General features: G+C 41.3%; 1 protein-coding gene across 1 annotated transcript in view; it reads right to left on the bottom strand.

The window, feature by feature from the left end:
* Positions 1–8,635: 8,635 nt before the first annotated feature.
* ANKRD29 (ankyrin repeat domain 29) overlaps positions 8,636–17,990 on the bottom strand; it is a 40,662-nt gene continuing 31,307 nt past the window's right edge. Inside the window, exons 7-10 of the mRNA XM_015424325.1 lie at positions 17,175–17,273; positions 14,391–14,486; positions 12,825–12,923; positions 8,636–8,788 (exon numbers count right to left, since the gene is read on the bottom strand). Coding sequence (XP_015279811.1) covers positions 8,705–8,788; positions 12,825–12,923; positions 14,391–14,486; positions 17,175–17,273 — 378 coding nt within the window. The 3' untranslated portion in view covers positions 8,636–8,704. The remainder of the gene's footprint in view (positions 8,789–12,824; positions 12,924–14,390; positions 14,487–17,174; positions 17,274–17,990) is intronic.

Here is a 17,990-nt window from a genome sequence, read left to right as displayed (position 1 = left end):
GTCTCCATCAGCCTCTCCCTCATTCCATTTAAACTAGCAACACACTGCTATCTAGGAATGTGGAGGAATGTGGAATTTGGATTTGCAGCCAAGGATGGAGTAAAGTGGGATAGGTATGATGATGGTCTTTGGTCAGCAAAACCCCCAACAAATTTGGAGATCAGGAATGCTTATAGTATCGCTTCACTGAATGTTCATGATGTGCAATTTTCAATATATAAAACCACAGAAGTCTGGTAACAAATCCTCTCTTCCTCATTTTTGCACAACTGCTTGCAGCTATCATTGTCCAGAACTCCTGCTGCCTCTCTGCCATTTTAAAAACTGAATTGGGCATCGCCTCTACTAACTTTTCCAGCAGTGTTGCTATGAGCTCTTCTACTTGCTGATGCACATTTAAAAAACTCTTCAAAGTTGCCTCATTTTGTCACTCATAAAAAGAGCGCACTCAAAACCAAATCCAGAAATAGAGTGTCACATGAAACTGATTGGAAACTAATTGAAAATCATTACTTCCTCCCCAGATCCTTTCAAGAAATCTTGTGGGATACACATGACAGGTATTCAAACTCAAACTATAGCAATCCCTTCATTGAAACTACATTAAAGATCTGGACTAAGACCCATTCTAGGCTGGCTCACCACACTCCTTATTAACAACCTCTATAGGCCTGTCCTGGTTTCCCCCAGGACGAGAAAGTATTTCCTTTCTGCAATGGAGAAAGGCATGTCTGACTTGATTTTGGGATGTTACCAGCAAGGGGGCACTACATAACTCAAAACTGGAACATGAGAACAAGATATCCTTGCCTTGGTTTGAGTATATGCAACTCAATAATCTCTTCATTCAACTCTAAAAGGTCCTTTCCTTGTAAATCCTTAACAAAATTTGAAAGGTTGCTGGTCAGCAAAATAAGCTTGGTTCAGGGTCTGGTCTCTACAATTTACAAAATCTTAATACAGCCAGTTCCTACTAGACTGATAAAATATCAATTGTCCTGGCATGAAGACTTGAATAAAGAGCTAACTGTAGATCAGTGGAACCAAATCTGGGACTCCCCACTCACCACCTTGAGAGCTGTGAACATTTGAGACTGCAAATTTTCAAGGTTATTTCACGCTGGTACCTAACTCTTGCACAACTAGCCCATTCAAACCCCACTATGCCTCCAACCTGCTGGAAACAATGTGGGGAATGGGGGACTTTTTACCATGATTGATGGTCCTGTAAACTGATAGGTAAATTTTGGACTCAAATTCAAAACCAAGTCCATATAATCAGTGATCAGGTGATTCTCCTATCCCCAGAATTAATTCTTCTCAATCTGTGAGGAAATTGCAAAATCTCCAAAGCAAAATGAGAATTAATTATGATAATGTTAATCACAGCTAAATGTCTTATTGCATCTCATTGGAACCACTGCATCAACTCCACCACTGAAAGAATGGCACCTGAAGATATGGGGTTTATTCATCCTGGATAAATTTAGAGATACCTCAGGCCAATCCAGTCTCTTAGAGAAATGGCAACCTCTAATGCTCAAGTGTTGGTCAGATCTTTCAAATGATTGCTATGTCGTAAAAGCCAACTCTCTCTTCTCTGCTCACACTGAATAGTAAAGGTAAAGGTTCCCTTGCTTGAAAACCAGTCGAATCCGACTCTAGAGTTGTGGTGCTCATCTCCGTTTCAAAGCCGAAGGGCCAGCGCTATCTGAAGACATTTCCGTGGTCATGTAGCCAGCATGACTAAACACCAAGGCGCACGGAACGCTGTTACCTTCCCACTGAAGTGGTACCTATTTATCTACTTGCAATTTCTTGCTTTCAAACTGCTAGGTTGGCAGGAGCTGGAACTAGAGATGGGAGCTCACTCCGTCTTGCGGCACACTCGGGTCTCAAACTGCCGACCTTCCAGAGCCTGCAGTTCAGCGTCTTAACCACTTGAGCCACCACAGCTCCTATATAGATTGCATCTATTCCTTAGTCTGTTCCACTGCTTGTGTAAATCTGTTCTTCAACAAACTTCTCAGCCCTGCATTTGTATTTCTAGCTTACTGTGTTAGTTGTTCACACTCAATTTTACTGATGGTTCATAACCTCATTATACTGTTCAATATTTCAATTCTGTATACTTATTTATTTATTTATTTATTTATTATTCACATTTTTATCCCGCCCTCCCCGGAGGCTCAGGGCGGCTTACAGGGCATATTGCCAGATAAAACCATAAAACAATACAAAATATTACTTGAATGATTGTCCTCAGTTCTACTGAAAGATTGTAATATTATATGATTAAATAAAGTATTTAAATTAAAAAAAACCCTGATGGTTCATAACCTCATTATACTGTTCAATATTTAAAGTCTGTATACTTGAATGATTGTCCTCAGTTCTACTGAAAGATTGTAATATTATATGTAATATTATATGATTAAAATATTTTTTTTTTAAAAAACCAAATCCAGAAGCAAAACCCTAACCTAGTACAGGTGATGAAATTTTCCAAACCTAGTCTGTGTTGAGACAGTATACTGAAAACAAAGTACCATCTTATTCTTACTAAAATTATACATTATCAGTGAATGACTCAACATAAATTGAAAAAAAAGAAGCAAGACAAACTCTCAAACATATTAATTTTAATAAGTACACACGAAAGCAGCATGAGATGTACTGTTTCAGGAATCAGTGTAGTACAGAGGGGGTTTTCTTGCAAATATGCTGTAATATGCAGAATTAAGATACAACAATTTAAACTGGAAAACCCTCTCTAGCAAATACAAAACTGTTGCAAGGTGGGACAGCAGGAGCTGTTTCCATCGGTGCACATGTCCCTGAAGTATCTTTATACAGTCTTTGGTTAGGTTGGTTCTGAACAAAGTATAACTGATGTTCTAACATGACAGGATCAAGAGGGTTCCAGCAAAGTGTTTTGAAAGTATTCGTTCTTCTGCTGGCAGTTTTTAAAAAAATCTGTTTCTGTGTCATTTTTTTCTTGTGAATAACTCTGTCGAAGAAAACAAGACTGTGGAATGTGACTTTGTAAGCACATCTGATCTGTGCATTTAGAATGTCAGCTACAATATAAATCAATTTTGTGTAATTTAAGAGCTAACTAGAAAACTAGACACCTGGGAATGTCTTCATTTAATTCAAGTATTATAGGCCAGCTTCTCTAAATGAATTATTTGCATAAAGCATACTACAATGCTAAATGTTTTCACAAAAGGAATAGGGCATCAGATTTTTAAAATATAATTTAATATCTTGCACACCAGTCTTAAGACTTAATGCAGTATTTTATTATTTAACACTGGAAAAACCAACAGCTACATTCATATAATAATATATTACACAATTAAAAACAAAACCCTAAAATAACACCCTTCCAGCAACAGGCAAAGATGTACAAGTACAAATATTTCAGCTCAAGGTCCCAACACTTAGGTACATGTAAGGCTCCCACTCACTCCTTTAGTTTATTCAGGGGAAAGTGTAACAGCTAAGATAGATCAAGATGTAAGATTTAACTGCTCGCTTTGTGAGCACCTTTCTTGTCACTTGTATACAACTGAGTAAACCCCTCCTTGTGTCAGCTTTCCCACCCTTGTATCCAGGGGTCATTTCGTAGAAAAAGAGGTGCAGGAGCTCATTAGCATAACTCATTAGCATAATTTATTTGGACTGACATCACCGGAAGTGTGTCAGAAGGCAACACCCACTGCTCAGGCTCCACTGGACTGTTTTGGATTACTAGCTATTGGGGGGGGACGTGCAGATCTGTCCTCGCAGAGGAGGGAGAGCTCGTAGCTGAATAAAACTTGGTCTTAAAGGTGCCACTGGACTGTTTTGGACCGGGGGGAGCTCTGCAGCTTACCTGCCTGCTTCTTGCTCTGACTGAGGGCTGCTGGGAGCAGGGAGTGGGGCTTGTTGCATGTGCCTGCCCCCTGGGCTCTTTACTGCCGGAGCTCCGCTCCTGTGTGCTCCTGCAGGAAATGACCCCTGCTTGTATCCACAGGAAAAAACTTACTGGATTGAACAGTCCTATTAATATTGATGTCAGTGCCCTATGTAGGCTTTCATTTAAATACATTGGAATTTAGACTTAACTACTGTGAATCAGAAAATGACATTTAAAAGTCAAATTGTAGTCCATGTATGGGGATGAAATTGTCATGTAGCTTTGAAAGGGTGTATTGGGATGGCTGTGTATTGGTTGGGTTCAAAAGAACTGCAAGTTCTACTCTACTCACTGAATAAATCTTTCTTACCACCCCCTGTCTTCTGCAAGTCTTTGTACCCCTCAAACAGCCACTCCCAAGCCTCAGGCAATCTTCAGCAACAGCATGGAATAAACAGCACAGGCGAGCTACAGCTCAAGGGTGAAATCTGTAGAAATTATAGACCTGCCCAGCACAAATGGAAGTTGTTCTCCTTGCACAAGAGCAGGATCCATTCCTATTTGTATTTTTTTAGCTACTGAAAAGTTAAGATTTTTAAATGTAAGAGGAAAGGTAAAATGTTGGAAAGGCCCAGTATTTAATCCGGTTGACAATAAAAATACATTTAGCATGGTCTGCTGACATGACAGCTTGCATTTCACACAAACACACACACATTTTTCAAGAGAGGAATTGTATAAACCAACAGGTTGTGGCTATGTCTGGACAGATGATGGTCATCTCCAAGGAACCCTGATATCCAGAAAAGAGTCATAGTGCTATAATTTGGTAACTGTAGCTCTTTCCTCCTAGCTGGAGAAAATACTTGGACTTGTCCAGGAGCCCAAAGTAGACACCCCACCCCACCAGAGAAATTCCACAGTAGGTGAATTAGAAGGCTTCGCTACTTTTCTCCTAACTTTAGTCATTTCTGAAGAACAGCAATCATGCCCAGAGTTTGAAAATGACCCAGAAAATAGCCACAGAGAATCCCAAATCCAGAAAATGGCTACGGGGAATAATAATTCTTGTTTCCATTCTTTAACTATGGAATGTTCCTTTCGCCAGGGTCTTCACTACAGTTCATATGATGGCATGCTATCCAATCTATTTCCTCAGAGCTATCAACAGAGAAAACAGTTTGTACTCAATCACCTTCTAAAGAATCACATTACGGAGTTGGAGAACATGGGACATACTTTAAATTTAATCCGAACGACAGTTACCTCTTCTTATATCTCATTGACCACAACAGCCTTAGAAGGATGTAACTATGCTTAGAATGACACAGCATGTCAATTAATTGATTTTTAAACATATAATTTAAGCCCTTGTGTCAAAGAGAGGCAAAGAAGTTGCTCATTCACAACAAGATCAGGCACCAGCCGTCATGCATGCAAAATTTCATGACTCCCCATATATTTGTTAAATACTATATGAACCACATGAAACATCATCAAACAAAAAGCATTAAATATGTGAAATTGCAGCATTATAACCCACTCAAGTAGGTTGTTTTTTTTAATTTCATGCAGCTTAGAGCCCCATTTTTCCTCTTCTGTATCATGACATTTGTTTTGTAATTGCTATAGCTATGGTCCCTGAAGACAACAGTGCAGAGCAGTTCACATGGACACCATGATCTCATCAACAATGACCATTCAGCCGGGGGAAGCACAGGGTGTATATTCTCTCTGGTGTCAGTCAGCATCAGCCCTGACTGTGCTAGAAAAAGAGTCTGCGGCAAAATGATCAGCCAAAGGTAAAGAAATTTTTAGCACCATTTATTCATGTAAGCATTCCAATTGAATTGGCATTGTGTCTGTTTAGAAGGGCATCTGCCCTGTTATTCTAAACTCCAGTTTCTGTATCAGGTCCAATATACAGTGGCTGATAGGCATTAATAACTGCTTCACTGTGCAGTGTTCATAACACCTGTATGTTGGTATCGCAGGTTGAAATACATTACATACTGGCATCATTTAAGAGCAATACTGGCTTTATCTGGTAATAATTCTTCAGTAGTTCTGACTTGCTCAGCAATGTGTTAATCTATTCAGCTATGTAAGGATGGTGTCGTCCCAGTGGTGCAATGCAATAAAATACAAACTATCCTTAAACCTGCAGCTGACTGCGGCAAACTAACTGTGGGATATAGACACAGAATAATCTGTAATGGATAACCAGGCTTTTCTGTTGATGGTTATATATGGGGGATTGCAAAGTTTTGTATGATATGAACTGAAGTTACTAAAGTCATGTAATTAGCATTTCTTAAGAAAAAAATATTCAAAAGAGATCAGGACCTAGGGCGAAAGTCATCCAATCCTATATTTCTCCATTACAAATCTCAGTACTTAAAAGCACCATACTAAGCAGAGATATACCCTTCAAAGCTAGTTGATGCTACTGTTCGAGAGCAATACTGAGGAGGTCTATTCAGAAGAACATCCTATTTTATTCAGTGGGGCATCCTCCTGGGAAAGTGTTCTTAGGATTGCACTGTCCCACCAGTTTATGCTGTATCAGACAAAAAAGACAGATCTGCATTATCTTGACTGCATCTGTATCTCTTACTATTCATTCCTACCCCCTGTAGATGTAGGTGTGAGCTCCTAGAAGACAAATGTACACTGGTTAAGTAGAACATTGAAAGTTAAAATCTTTCTGTTCCATGTGCAAAACTAGCTAGAAAGGCGTTGATGTGGGATCTCAACAGGGCATGCATCCAACTTCAGAAAACTTAATAGGAATAAAACATTCCACAGAATCATTGTGGGTGAAAACAGCAAGCCTCAACATTATTTAGTCTTGGGACATACTATCACCCCCGCTGGCCAAAACAATAGAGAAAGAAATCGGCAGCCAAAAAAATATAAAATGTTGTAATGGTGAGGCTGTTCAGTACATATGCCCCTACTATGTAATTTCTGCATCACTTACTGTGCCATGTTTAAATGATTATACTTTGTTATCAGGTTTGTTTCAGCTCTGTTTCAGATTTCTGGTTGGCTCCAGATTTCCACAGTGCAAATCCTATTGCTTTGTTTATTGGATGCTTCATCCTGTTGATTGTATTTGACTTCCGCAATGCAATTCACCTTGAGTTTCAGTGAGAATGGCAGACTATAAATAACGTAAATACATAAATAAACAACCAACAACCCTCATATGGACTATGCTGATACATGTATGGGCCACAATGAAGAAACACAATGTATAGATATAATAACTGACTCTCTTTTGGAGCAATTAGCCATTTATTCAGCTAGATCAAAGATGATTGTAGAATTAATCCTGAATGATGCCAAGACTAACAAGTATACACACAGACACAGAGGAACTTATTCCATCCTGTATTATTTTGCTTTTTTTCTAAACAACCAATGTCTGACGAAGAGACTTGAAAACTCGAAAAGCTCGCAGCTACATTAAATAATGGGTTTGTGAATGAAATGATTATTCTGTCTAATTTACGTTTCTCAGTCTCAGAATAAAGATAAATTATTTCATGCAGTCTGTAAACACTATGCTATATATGCTTTCTAGCTTTTCCTGTTTAATGGGCTCACTTGTCTATTTCTTTCACATGTCAACAGTGCCCATGACATTTTTTGCATGGCTATGCAATTCCAAAAACACTGGAATATATTATGTCTCTGCATGGTATGCTATCAGTGCAAAGTGAGGCCCAATCATACATGCTTTCTGTGTCTTATAATATTACGATGGATCTGTGTGTGAGATAATTCTAGTAGACAGAGCATCCCAGTGTGACAACTGGAGTCCTGAGATTCAGCAGTGGTGTGGATTAGCTTGACAGTGCTGCAAATGACTGACCCACACATTTTTCTTGCAAACCGCTGTGCTATTGCTGAGCAGGAAAGCATTCAAATTAATTGCTAGGAGAAGGGCTGAAGCCTCGTGGGAAACCAACCAGTCAGTGCAATGTCCTGCTCTCCATCTATACAGTATGGGAACAATTCATAACAAACTGGCCAAGCTGACATATTTCAAGATAAAAGGGAGTCTTGGGGCACCTTAAACTAAAAAAAAAATTTTTAGCATACATTTTTGTGAATCCATTTCAGTGTTGTAAGTGAATCCTCACTTTGCAATCATGTTATGTAGGAGCTTTGGACTCTCACCCCCAACTTCATATACTCACATTTCACTCTGTAGTTAACTGCATTTTATGAGGCCCTGCTGGGTTTTTTCCTTTTCCCAGGTAAATGAATACAAAGTGAGTCTTAAGAAATGGGCTTCCGTCCACGAAAGCTTATGTGGGGGGAAATTCTGTTTGTCGTTAAGGTGCCACAAGACCCATTTATTTGTGTTGCAACAGATTAATATGGCTATCCCATTATATATTTTAAAGAACTGGTTAGTGCCTGGGTAGTTATGAGAGGACTGGGAAGGCCAGTGCAACACCACTACAGAAGAATCAGATGGAACAGGTGAGGCTATAGCAAAGAAGCTTTCTCTGAGGCAGAAAAGGCTGTCATTTGGGAACGCTACACTAGAGACGACAAAAACCTCCTCTGGACTGAAGCCAGCAACAGAAACCTGGTGAGTTCAGTGGGATAAAACCGATGCCTCCGCAGTGCCACTCCTTGAAGCGTCCTGAGCTCATTCTCAGAGTAAGAGCCAGGACATGCTCAGGTCTCAGCAAGACGTTTCCAGTTCTGCAGGAACACCAGCTTTGCTCAAGGGCTCATAGTAGGCAGGGCTTCTCTGCTCTCTCAGAGCGTGCTCTTGCATTAGCTCTTTCTGTGCTTTCCCCTGGATTGCAGGAGCCGGAGGATGCGGTCATTTTTTGTAAGATCTGAAGGCAGTTCATTTTTCTGAAACAAGAAAGAACTTGGCTGGAAAACAGACAGGTGGTTTGGGGTGTGGCCTGAATGTGGAGTTCACAAAAGAGCATCTGCATCCAACTGTGGACTATACTCTTAACAGATTCAGGTGAGCAGCAGTGGCACACTGCTTACTTCCATTTCAATGTATCTGAAAGCTCATACCATGAATAAAACTTTGTTGGTCTTAAAAATGTCACTGAACTCAAACTTTCATAGAATCATAGAATGTTAGAGTTGGAAGGGACCTTGAAGATCATCTAGTCCAACCCCCTGCACTCTACAGGAGCATAGCCGAAAGATAGCCCTACAACATACCTGAAAGATGGTCGTCCACAGGGGTCATTTCATAGAAAAAGGGGTGCAGGAGCTCATTAGCATAACTTATTTGCATATGCCACACCCCCTGACATCACCGGAAGTGTGTCAGAAGGCAACACCCACCGCTCAGGCTCCACTGGACTGTTTTGGTTTGCTAGCTATTGGGGGGTGGGGACACATGCAGATCTGTCCTCACAGAGGAGGGAGAGCTTGTACCTGAATAAAACTTGGTCTTAAAGATGCCACTGGACTGTTTTGGGCCGGGGGGGGGCTTTGCAGCTTACCTGCCTGCTTCTTGCTCTGACTGAGGGCTGCTGGGAGCAGGGGGTGAGGCTTGTTGCATGTGCCCGCCCCCTGGGCTCCTTACTGCCAGAGCTCCGCTCCTGTGCGCTCCTGCAGGAAATGACCCCTGGTCATCCAGCCTCCACTTGAAAACGTCCAGCGAAGGAGCATCCACCACCTCCGAAGGCAGTCTGTTCCACTGCTCAACCACTCTTACAGTTATGAAGCTTCTCCTGATATTTAGCCGGTAACGACTCCCTTGTAATTTCCACCCATTTGATCTAGTCTTGCAATCCAGAGCAAGAGAGAATAGATCTGCTCCATCCTCTACATGACAGCCCTTCAAATACTTGAAGACTGCAATCATGTCCCCTCTAAGCCTTCTCTTTCCCAGGCTAAACATACCCAAGTCTTTCAGCCTTTCCTCATAAGTCTTGGATTCCAACCGTCTCACCATCCTGGTTGCCCTCTTCTGGACACGCTCGAGCTTATCAACATCCTTCCTAGAATGTGATGCCCAAAACTGGACACAGTACTCCAGGTGAGGCCTGACCATAGCAGAATAGAGTGGAACTACCATCTCCCTTGATCTGGACACAATGCTTCTGTTAATGCATCCTCAGATTGCATTAGCTTTCTTCACAGCCACATCGCACTGCAGGTTCATGTTTAGCTTGAGATTAACCAGAACACCTAGAACCCTTTCACATGTGCTGCTGTCGAGCCAAGTCCCTCCCATTCTATATCTGTGCCTTTGATTTTTTGTACCTAAGTGTAAGACTTTGCACTTATCTCTATTGAAATTCATTTTATTTGTCTCAGCCCACTGTTCCAGTCTATCTAGATCATTTTGAATCCTGACTCTGTCTTCTTCAGAATTAGCAATCCCACCCAGCTTTGTGTCAACTGCAAATTTGATAACCACCCCCTCTATGTCTTCCTCCAGGTCACTTATAAGAACTTTGTTATACTCTTAACAATTAGACAGTATATCATTCCTGAGCCTTTCAACAGGCTTGCTCAATAGGAACCATATTTCAAAATAGACTTATAATGCATTTTTGGAGTAACACCACAAAATAAACTGACTGGAAATCATTGCAGGATAAGTTTTGCATGGATTGAGTAGGGGCAAATTAACCTGTTAGAACCAGCATGTACTGTACCTTATATTTAAAAAACCCATAAAGGTTACAAGAGGACATTTTTGCAGAGATGTTATCAAAAATAGTCAGCATTTATAGTCATCGTTAGGGTAATGTTACATAATTTTCATGGTAACTTTCCCTTGTGAATACTGTGGGAACACAATCAAAGAAGGAAATTTTTGGACCATAAGTTTATTTTATAGCCACTGGGCTAGTGATTGCACTTTAAAGGTCTTATGTGCATATTTACCCTGTGCCTGGTGATTTTAATTTTGAACAATTTACTTTATGGTCCTTATTGAATCTATATTTTGTATATATTTCTGATTGTGTTTATGTGAATATAATTATTAACCATCTTGCCACATATGTATGACCTCTGAGGAAGGCCTATTTGGCCGAAACGCGTACGGTCAACTTTTTAAGCCCTTGATATTGTTATGTTTTATATACATTGGTTGTAAATGGGCCCCTATATATATTTTAAAATTTGTTATTATTAATAAATACATGTACCTCTTTTTATTTTTTATGGAAAGGTTTTAATATTGGCCCTCCTTTTCACTAACCTTTGTTTGGTTCTGAACTTTCCCTAAACAACCATTTACTTATAATCTGTTGCACAAACCCTAGATTTTGATTCTATGCCTTCAAGTCAATGCACACGTATTTGCAATAAGTTCTATTGAACTCGATGGAAATTTCACTGCCAAGTAACAGGAACAGGATTGGTCTGTTCATAACTCATGCTGACATACCACTAACCAACTCCGTTTTGATGTGGTTTTACTCATATGACTAGAAGTGGTGAACAGATGCTAAAAACTAGGGCAATTCCCCTCTTCAAAGGGAATACAGGAATGATTTCAGGCTGTGAGATTGTGTGTTTTGCTCTGCCTCATCTAGCCAAGGAGAGTTTGCTGGGGTTGAAGCAGGAAAGCTGATCAAGCTAAACAGACTGCTTGCTAGAGAGATCCAATAGCTAATGTGCATTTATGGTTTCTATTCAACACAGCAGCCAAATAAGTCTTCCCAGCACCTGTAAAATGCACAGGAGTGTGATTGTTGCAATCAGTTTGGTGTAGTGGTTAAGTGTGCGGACTCTAATCTGGGAGAACTGGGTTTGATTCCCCACTCCTCCACTTGCAGCTGCTGGGTGACCTTGGGCAAGCCATAGTTCTGTAAGAGCTGTTCTCTCAAGGACAGTTCTGGAAAGAACTCTGTCAGCCCCATCTACCTCACAGGGGGTCTGTTGCAGGGAGGGGAAGGGAAAGGAGTTTGTAAGCCGCTCTGAGATTCTGAGTGAAGAACGGGGTATAAATCCAATGTCTTCTCCTCCTCCTCCTCTTCATCACAGTCTATATGTGAGATTTTATTATTTTTTCCTGTACTAAAGGTTCCTTTCTCATGAAACATCTTTTGCCTTTGATAAACACTTTATGTTGTATAGCTAAAGGGATAATCTTTGGGAGCAGTATTAGCTGCATAGAAATGCTCAAGGGTATCATTTAAGACAAAGGGATAAAAAAAGTTTTGTTGGATTCAGTAGCTTCTGAACAAACCCCATACTGAATTGGATTTCAGGTTCTCCTGTGTTCCTTGAAGAAATTAACGACATTAACTTCTATACACATTAGCAAATTACCAGCATTATGGTTAGCACGTATAGTTTTCTGGGTAACTGAGATTAAGAAATGCAGACAAAAGTTAAGCAGAAAATGCAAAGGGTTCTTCTGTAGAAAGTAGTTCTGCTGCCATCTAGTGGATGTTTATAATGCATCAGTGTAATCTGTTTATCTTATTCCAAAGAAGCAATCTGGAAATTTTCTACGGTTGCTTCAAGGGCTGACACTGCTTTTCGTGTCTTCCTGATCATATGGCCACATGCAGTCAGCCTATCATACAAAGCCTGTGTACAAAGTTATTGCACAGACTCTGTATGGTAGGCTGAATGGATGTTGCACTACCTCACTCCAGTGCACACGGCCTGTACACACGTATGTTGAAGACCATTTTATTGAGGATTGCATTTGGTTAAATTTACTAGGAGTCCTGACTAGTGATTTTAAATTTTGGTTTTATGTTTATAATGTACTTTATCCTATGTGTTTCATCTATATTTGTAAGCTGCCTTGAGAACCCTGAAGACAAAAGGCGTCTAATAAATGTCTGCATAAAACAAATACATAAATACACAAGTTGTCTGTACAGGGCTTATTTAAGTGTATTGAACGTTTCGTAACAGTCTCTGAGTTCCATCAATACATGCACACTACCTTGTTCTTAAGGAAGGGATCTGCTCCAGCTTCCAAGAGTAGTGCTACTGCTCTCAGATTGCCACCAAGAACTGCTGCATGGAGAGCTGAGGTTCCATTCTGTGAAACAGAAAACACATGGATATATGCAGAAGAATAATGAAATATCACCAGAAGTGTCTATTGGCATTTAAAAGACTCAAGAGGTTCTGGGGAGTAGGCTCTTTCACGTTTTCCCCAAAGAGGTAGCACAGCAAGCTTTCACCCTCCTGGCTCTATTGCCCAAGATGCACGTTACAAGAACCACCAAGCAATTCTCCTGTAATAACTAGTGTTAGAGAATGAACTTGATATTTTGCTTTATGGACTATATTTATTGCTACACACAATGGACTGTGCACACACACACACATAGGCTCAGAGAACTGTACATTCCAAGTCACCTGTTGTGATGCAACACATAGAAGGTACTTGCACAAGCCTTACACGTTAATAAGGATTCAGCTACACAGTTACCAGCCTGGTGAAGAAGCACACACCTCCATTATTGTGAGCAGTAAGAAACAACAACTTGAGCAGAGACAGCCCCCACTGCATAATTAGTTGTAGTCACGTACTACCCATCACTGCTTTTTTTCCTGCATTGGTATTTCCTGCCAAATTGACATTTCGTTTACAATGGAATGGCCAGCTTCATCTAAACGACAATGAAGCATCCTGACGCCGAGGTTTTCACACCTGCCCAGATGCCCTTCTTTGAGTAAGGTATTAGATTACAATATTGGCCACTCCTTATAGGTAACCTCCCACTCCTATAGGTAACCAATAGGATTGTTTTTGGGACGGACTAACAGGTAGGTGGGTCCACGGGTTGGAACAGTTACCTCCCACCTAATGGATCCACTATAAAAGGTAAGGATCAGTCACCTGGCCCCTCCTACTTGATCAACTAGCATCTCCCCCACAACAACCCCTGTCTGCTTTTTACTCCTCTTAAGTCCCACTTGCTATCCCCAAACCCTTGCCTCTACTTTGATCTCTTGATCTGCAGTCAAGAGACCCACACGTTCTGGCTGGTTCTAGTCGTGTGTGAATTCTCCCTAGATTTCTATTTCTTCCCATCCATTCTTCATTGGAACAACCAAAGCTGCGAAGACAGATAAGTATCGCCCATCATCACCCCCACCTGCTAATGCAACAGTGCTTATTTTAATACTGTATTTCTAAGGAACTTGACTGAATGTGTGAGTGCATCAGTATTGTTTGTATGAGATTTATATTCTTCAAGTAAAAGACATTTATTTTAACAACAACAGCCTCGACTCCTTCTCTGGTAACCCTTGGTGGGAACAGGACCTTGGTATAGTTGGCAAGAACCAGTTTATAAATTGCAAATTGCTGTAAATAAAGCCATTCGGCTAACACAAGGACTCATTTCTGACATCTCTAACACCTAGACCATATATAAAGAGAATGTGCTGACCAGTTTAGGATTTTGGAGTGTCACTGACTGATCCTCCAAGCAAGCCCCACATCTTCCCAGTGAATTGCACTTCCGGGTGTCCTAAAGAGTTTCTCAATACTTGCCTTCAATAAACCCAGTGCAGGGGAAAATTTAAGCAGTTCTTCTATAACATTAGCATAGCCTTTGTTTGCTGCTTTGAACAAAGCAGTTGTGCCATCCTTCAAAAGAAAAGAAAGAGAAATGAGTTAGAGTGATCATCTGCCATTTAGTTGAATTCACATGGGAAGGTCCCTCCCAATGACAGCTCTCATCCAGAGCTAATTTAGATGTTATGGACCCCACGTGGAGGACGAAGAGAAGCCCATGCACAGCCTCCTCCACAGGTAGCTTTTACACATCATCACTGCATTCATGGCCTTCATGCTACCTCAGCTCCAATCCACTATTCTCAACTTCACAGCTGTTTTCAGACATATTTTCACTTCAATAGGAAGAAAGAAGAGTCTTTGATATGCTGTTCCTAAAGGCTTCAAGACCATAGCATTAAGGAACATTCCAGAAAACGACAGAATCTTTCAAGAGAATGCTTTTATAAAGGGGACTGCATCATTTCCCAATATTTGAATTTTGTTTTTATATTGTTTATGGCATTGTCATGTCTTATACTGCTTTTATTGCAATGTTTTTACATTTTGAAATCTCCCTTGAGTATACGTGTGGGGGCCAGAAGGGGGGAGGGGGTTGAGATTGTAAAAATGATGCTTAAACAAAGGTAGTGTGGTATATAGCTTGACCAGTGTGGTTTCTACCCCAGGCCTCCACCTGACAGATTTAACCCAAGTGTCTTCTGAGCTCAGCACCCATGAGAGAAACACAAAAAGAACAGTAACTTTTATTTACTCCCAGGGACAGGGTAATAAGGTGACTCAGAAAAAAGGATATAATCCGTTTACAGGTATAACACAGTCCTGCTGGGCCCATTCATTCATAAGGTTGCAGTTTGTATCCCTGAGGTGCATACTGGCCTTCCCTCAGCCTTAGAATTCCCACAATGTAAATGTGAGCAGGGCCGGCTCACTCACTAGGCGAACTAGGCGATCGCCTAGAGCAGGACGGCCCTTAGGGGCACCAAACTGCACCTGGCCCCGTACTCTGGGAGTTTCTTGGTTTTTTGTGTTTTTCATTCTTCCTAAAATGCATTTATTTTTGAAAATTGGTGGGCGCATGGGGGGGGGGGAGAAAGGGTCCTCGCCTAGGGTGCAAAATAAGCTGGAGCCAGCCCTGAATGTGAGCTCCTCTCAAAAACCATGAATCTTTCACTAGTTTCCTTCAGAAGTTGGGGCTTTGAGATTGCTACAGTTTGGTGTAGTGGTTTAGTGCGCGGACTCTAATCTGGGAGAACCGGGTTTGATTCCCCAATATAGGTTCTGAGACTTCCCAAAGTCTCCTGAGACAGGCTCTCCCCCAACTCTCACTCTGGAAAGGCAAACCCTGTCTCCACACATCTACTAGTTTAGCCTGCTTACACACAAGGCAAACCCTGAGAAAGGATCCCTCCAGTCTCTCTTCCTCAGAAGGTTCAAAACCTATCTGCTTGAACTAACAGCTCTTTCTTTCTCACCTACCCCTCCCCTCTGGCAGTTCCATCATGATTGGCTGCTAGCTACTCCACTCACACACCACAGTATTTCTTGTGCAGGCAGGATGTGCTGTGCATACTTGCTTTCATCACCAAATTGGTCCCATGGAACATGCTTCTTTGAAGGATGCATCCTGTACTTTGGGCACACCACAGCCCAATACTGGATATAGAAGAAACTGACTGTAACAGCCAAATTGGACAATATGCAGGAGAATTGTGATCAGGATCTCCCACAGGTATTTTAAGCTCAGACTGTGACCAAGGAATGGAAGTGGAGGAGATTAACTCTTTCCTCTCATATCATTTTTCTACCTTAAGCCCCTCTCCCAAAAGCTGCAATTTGCGCTATGGGGAACATATAGGGTTGGGATCTCAAAGAGGCTATCCACAAATGAAAATGGTGTGATCTTGCCCAATTTCCCCCTCATGCTGTTCCTGAGGTGTCTTGGCTCCAAGAAGAAATTGGGGGGAGGAATTGTGCAGCAGCAGGAGGATGGAAGTTAGGAAAATCCATTCTGCTGACAGAAATCTTTTCGATGAAAATGTTCCATGGGATCCAAGCCATACAGGATAATCCAGTTTGGTGTAGTGGTTAAGTGTGCGGACTCTAATCTGGGAGAACCGGATTTGATTCCCCACTCCTCCACTTGCACCTGGCTGGATGACCTTGGGCAAGCCATAACTCTGGCACAGCTGTTCTTGAAAAAAGAACAGTTTCTGTCAAGAGCTCTCTCAGCCCCACCTACCTCACAGGGTGTCGTTGTGGGGAGGGGAAGGGAAAGGAGTTTGTAAACCACTCTGAGACACCTTTGGGTAGTGAAGGGCGGGGTATAAATCCAATCTCTTCTTCTCTTCTTCTATTTTCTAGTTTGAACCTAAGCCTAAGAAATTATGGGTTCTCAGAAATGCCCTTCACAATGAAGTTCACTTGTGTAATGTGTTAGCCAAGCTAACAGTGCAGACAATGATTATGTTATAACTGGTGAACCAGTGTGGTGCAGTGTTACAAAGAACCAGGTTCAAAACCTCACAATGTTACAGCCTGAGTGACCTTATGACAGTCTTTCTCAGCTAAAGCCACCTCACAAGATTGTTGTGAGAATAAAATGTGGGGATGGATGGACCATGTATACCACCCACAGTTCCTTGCAGGAAGGGCTGGATATCAAATAAATAAAACGATTAAACATAGAAATCTACCATATCTCAAAATTGCATTGACACTTTTCTTCTAGCATTAAGTCCACAAATGGCAGTTACTTACATCCCTCACAGCATCTCGGTCTGCTCCACGGAGCAGCATTACCCTCACTACCTCGCTGTGACCCATCTGAGAGGCTATCCACAATGGAGCTGTCCCATCCTTTAAGAAAAAAAAAAGTCCCAGGATTGATTACATGAAGAAAGGTATCACTTTACAACTCTGTACTTTACAACATCTCTGGCAGCTCCCCACAAGATTCTTGCTAGAGCTCAAGGATGTTATGAAATTGGATCCCTGAAGGATGTTTTTGCCCTGCAAAGGGACACAGTGTTCAGCTCAACTCTGAATGGAATATACAGTGTACATTTTCTTGACTGAGATAAAACATTCAATGTATTAGTAATATGAAAACATTACTTTGTATTTTCATTTTTAAAATACCTCATTTTTTATGCTGTAAAAAAGCATAACTAGTAGGATATATTGGGCTGGATCCTGTTTGTTCCTGAGAGGAAAGCGGTCATAGGAATCAACTCCTTTCCTCTAAATCTTCCTTCAACAAAGACTTTCCCATCAGAAGCGGCTTTTCTCCATCAGAAAAGTCATTCATCATTGGCAGACAGCTTTCTTCACTGAAGTAAAACTTAGAGCAGGGGTTCCCAGTGTGGTGCTCATAGATGCCCTGACATTCTTTGACACCTTTCCTGGGGGCACCATCCAGTGTTCTCAGAGAGTGGGTGGGGCCACGTGGGGCTCTTTCCCAGCAGGACTTCTGATTGGCCACTGGAGAACTGACTGATTGTACAGATTAAAATAACATTTCAGCAGCAGCTGTTACCATAGCGCTGGTTTTATTCTCTCTCTCATACTCTTTCC

This window comes from Gekko japonicus, unplaced genomic scaffold, assembly GCF_001447785.1.
Source record: "Gekko japonicus isolate JY-2015 unplaced genomic scaffold, Gekko_japonicus_V1.1 scaffold2628, whole genome shotgun sequence".
NCBI classification, from domain to species: domain Eukaryota; kingdom Metazoa; phylum Chordata; class Lepidosauria; order Squamata; family Gekkonidae; genus Gekko; species Gekko japonicus.
This window is presented reverse-complemented; position numbering and strand designations above follow the sequence as displayed.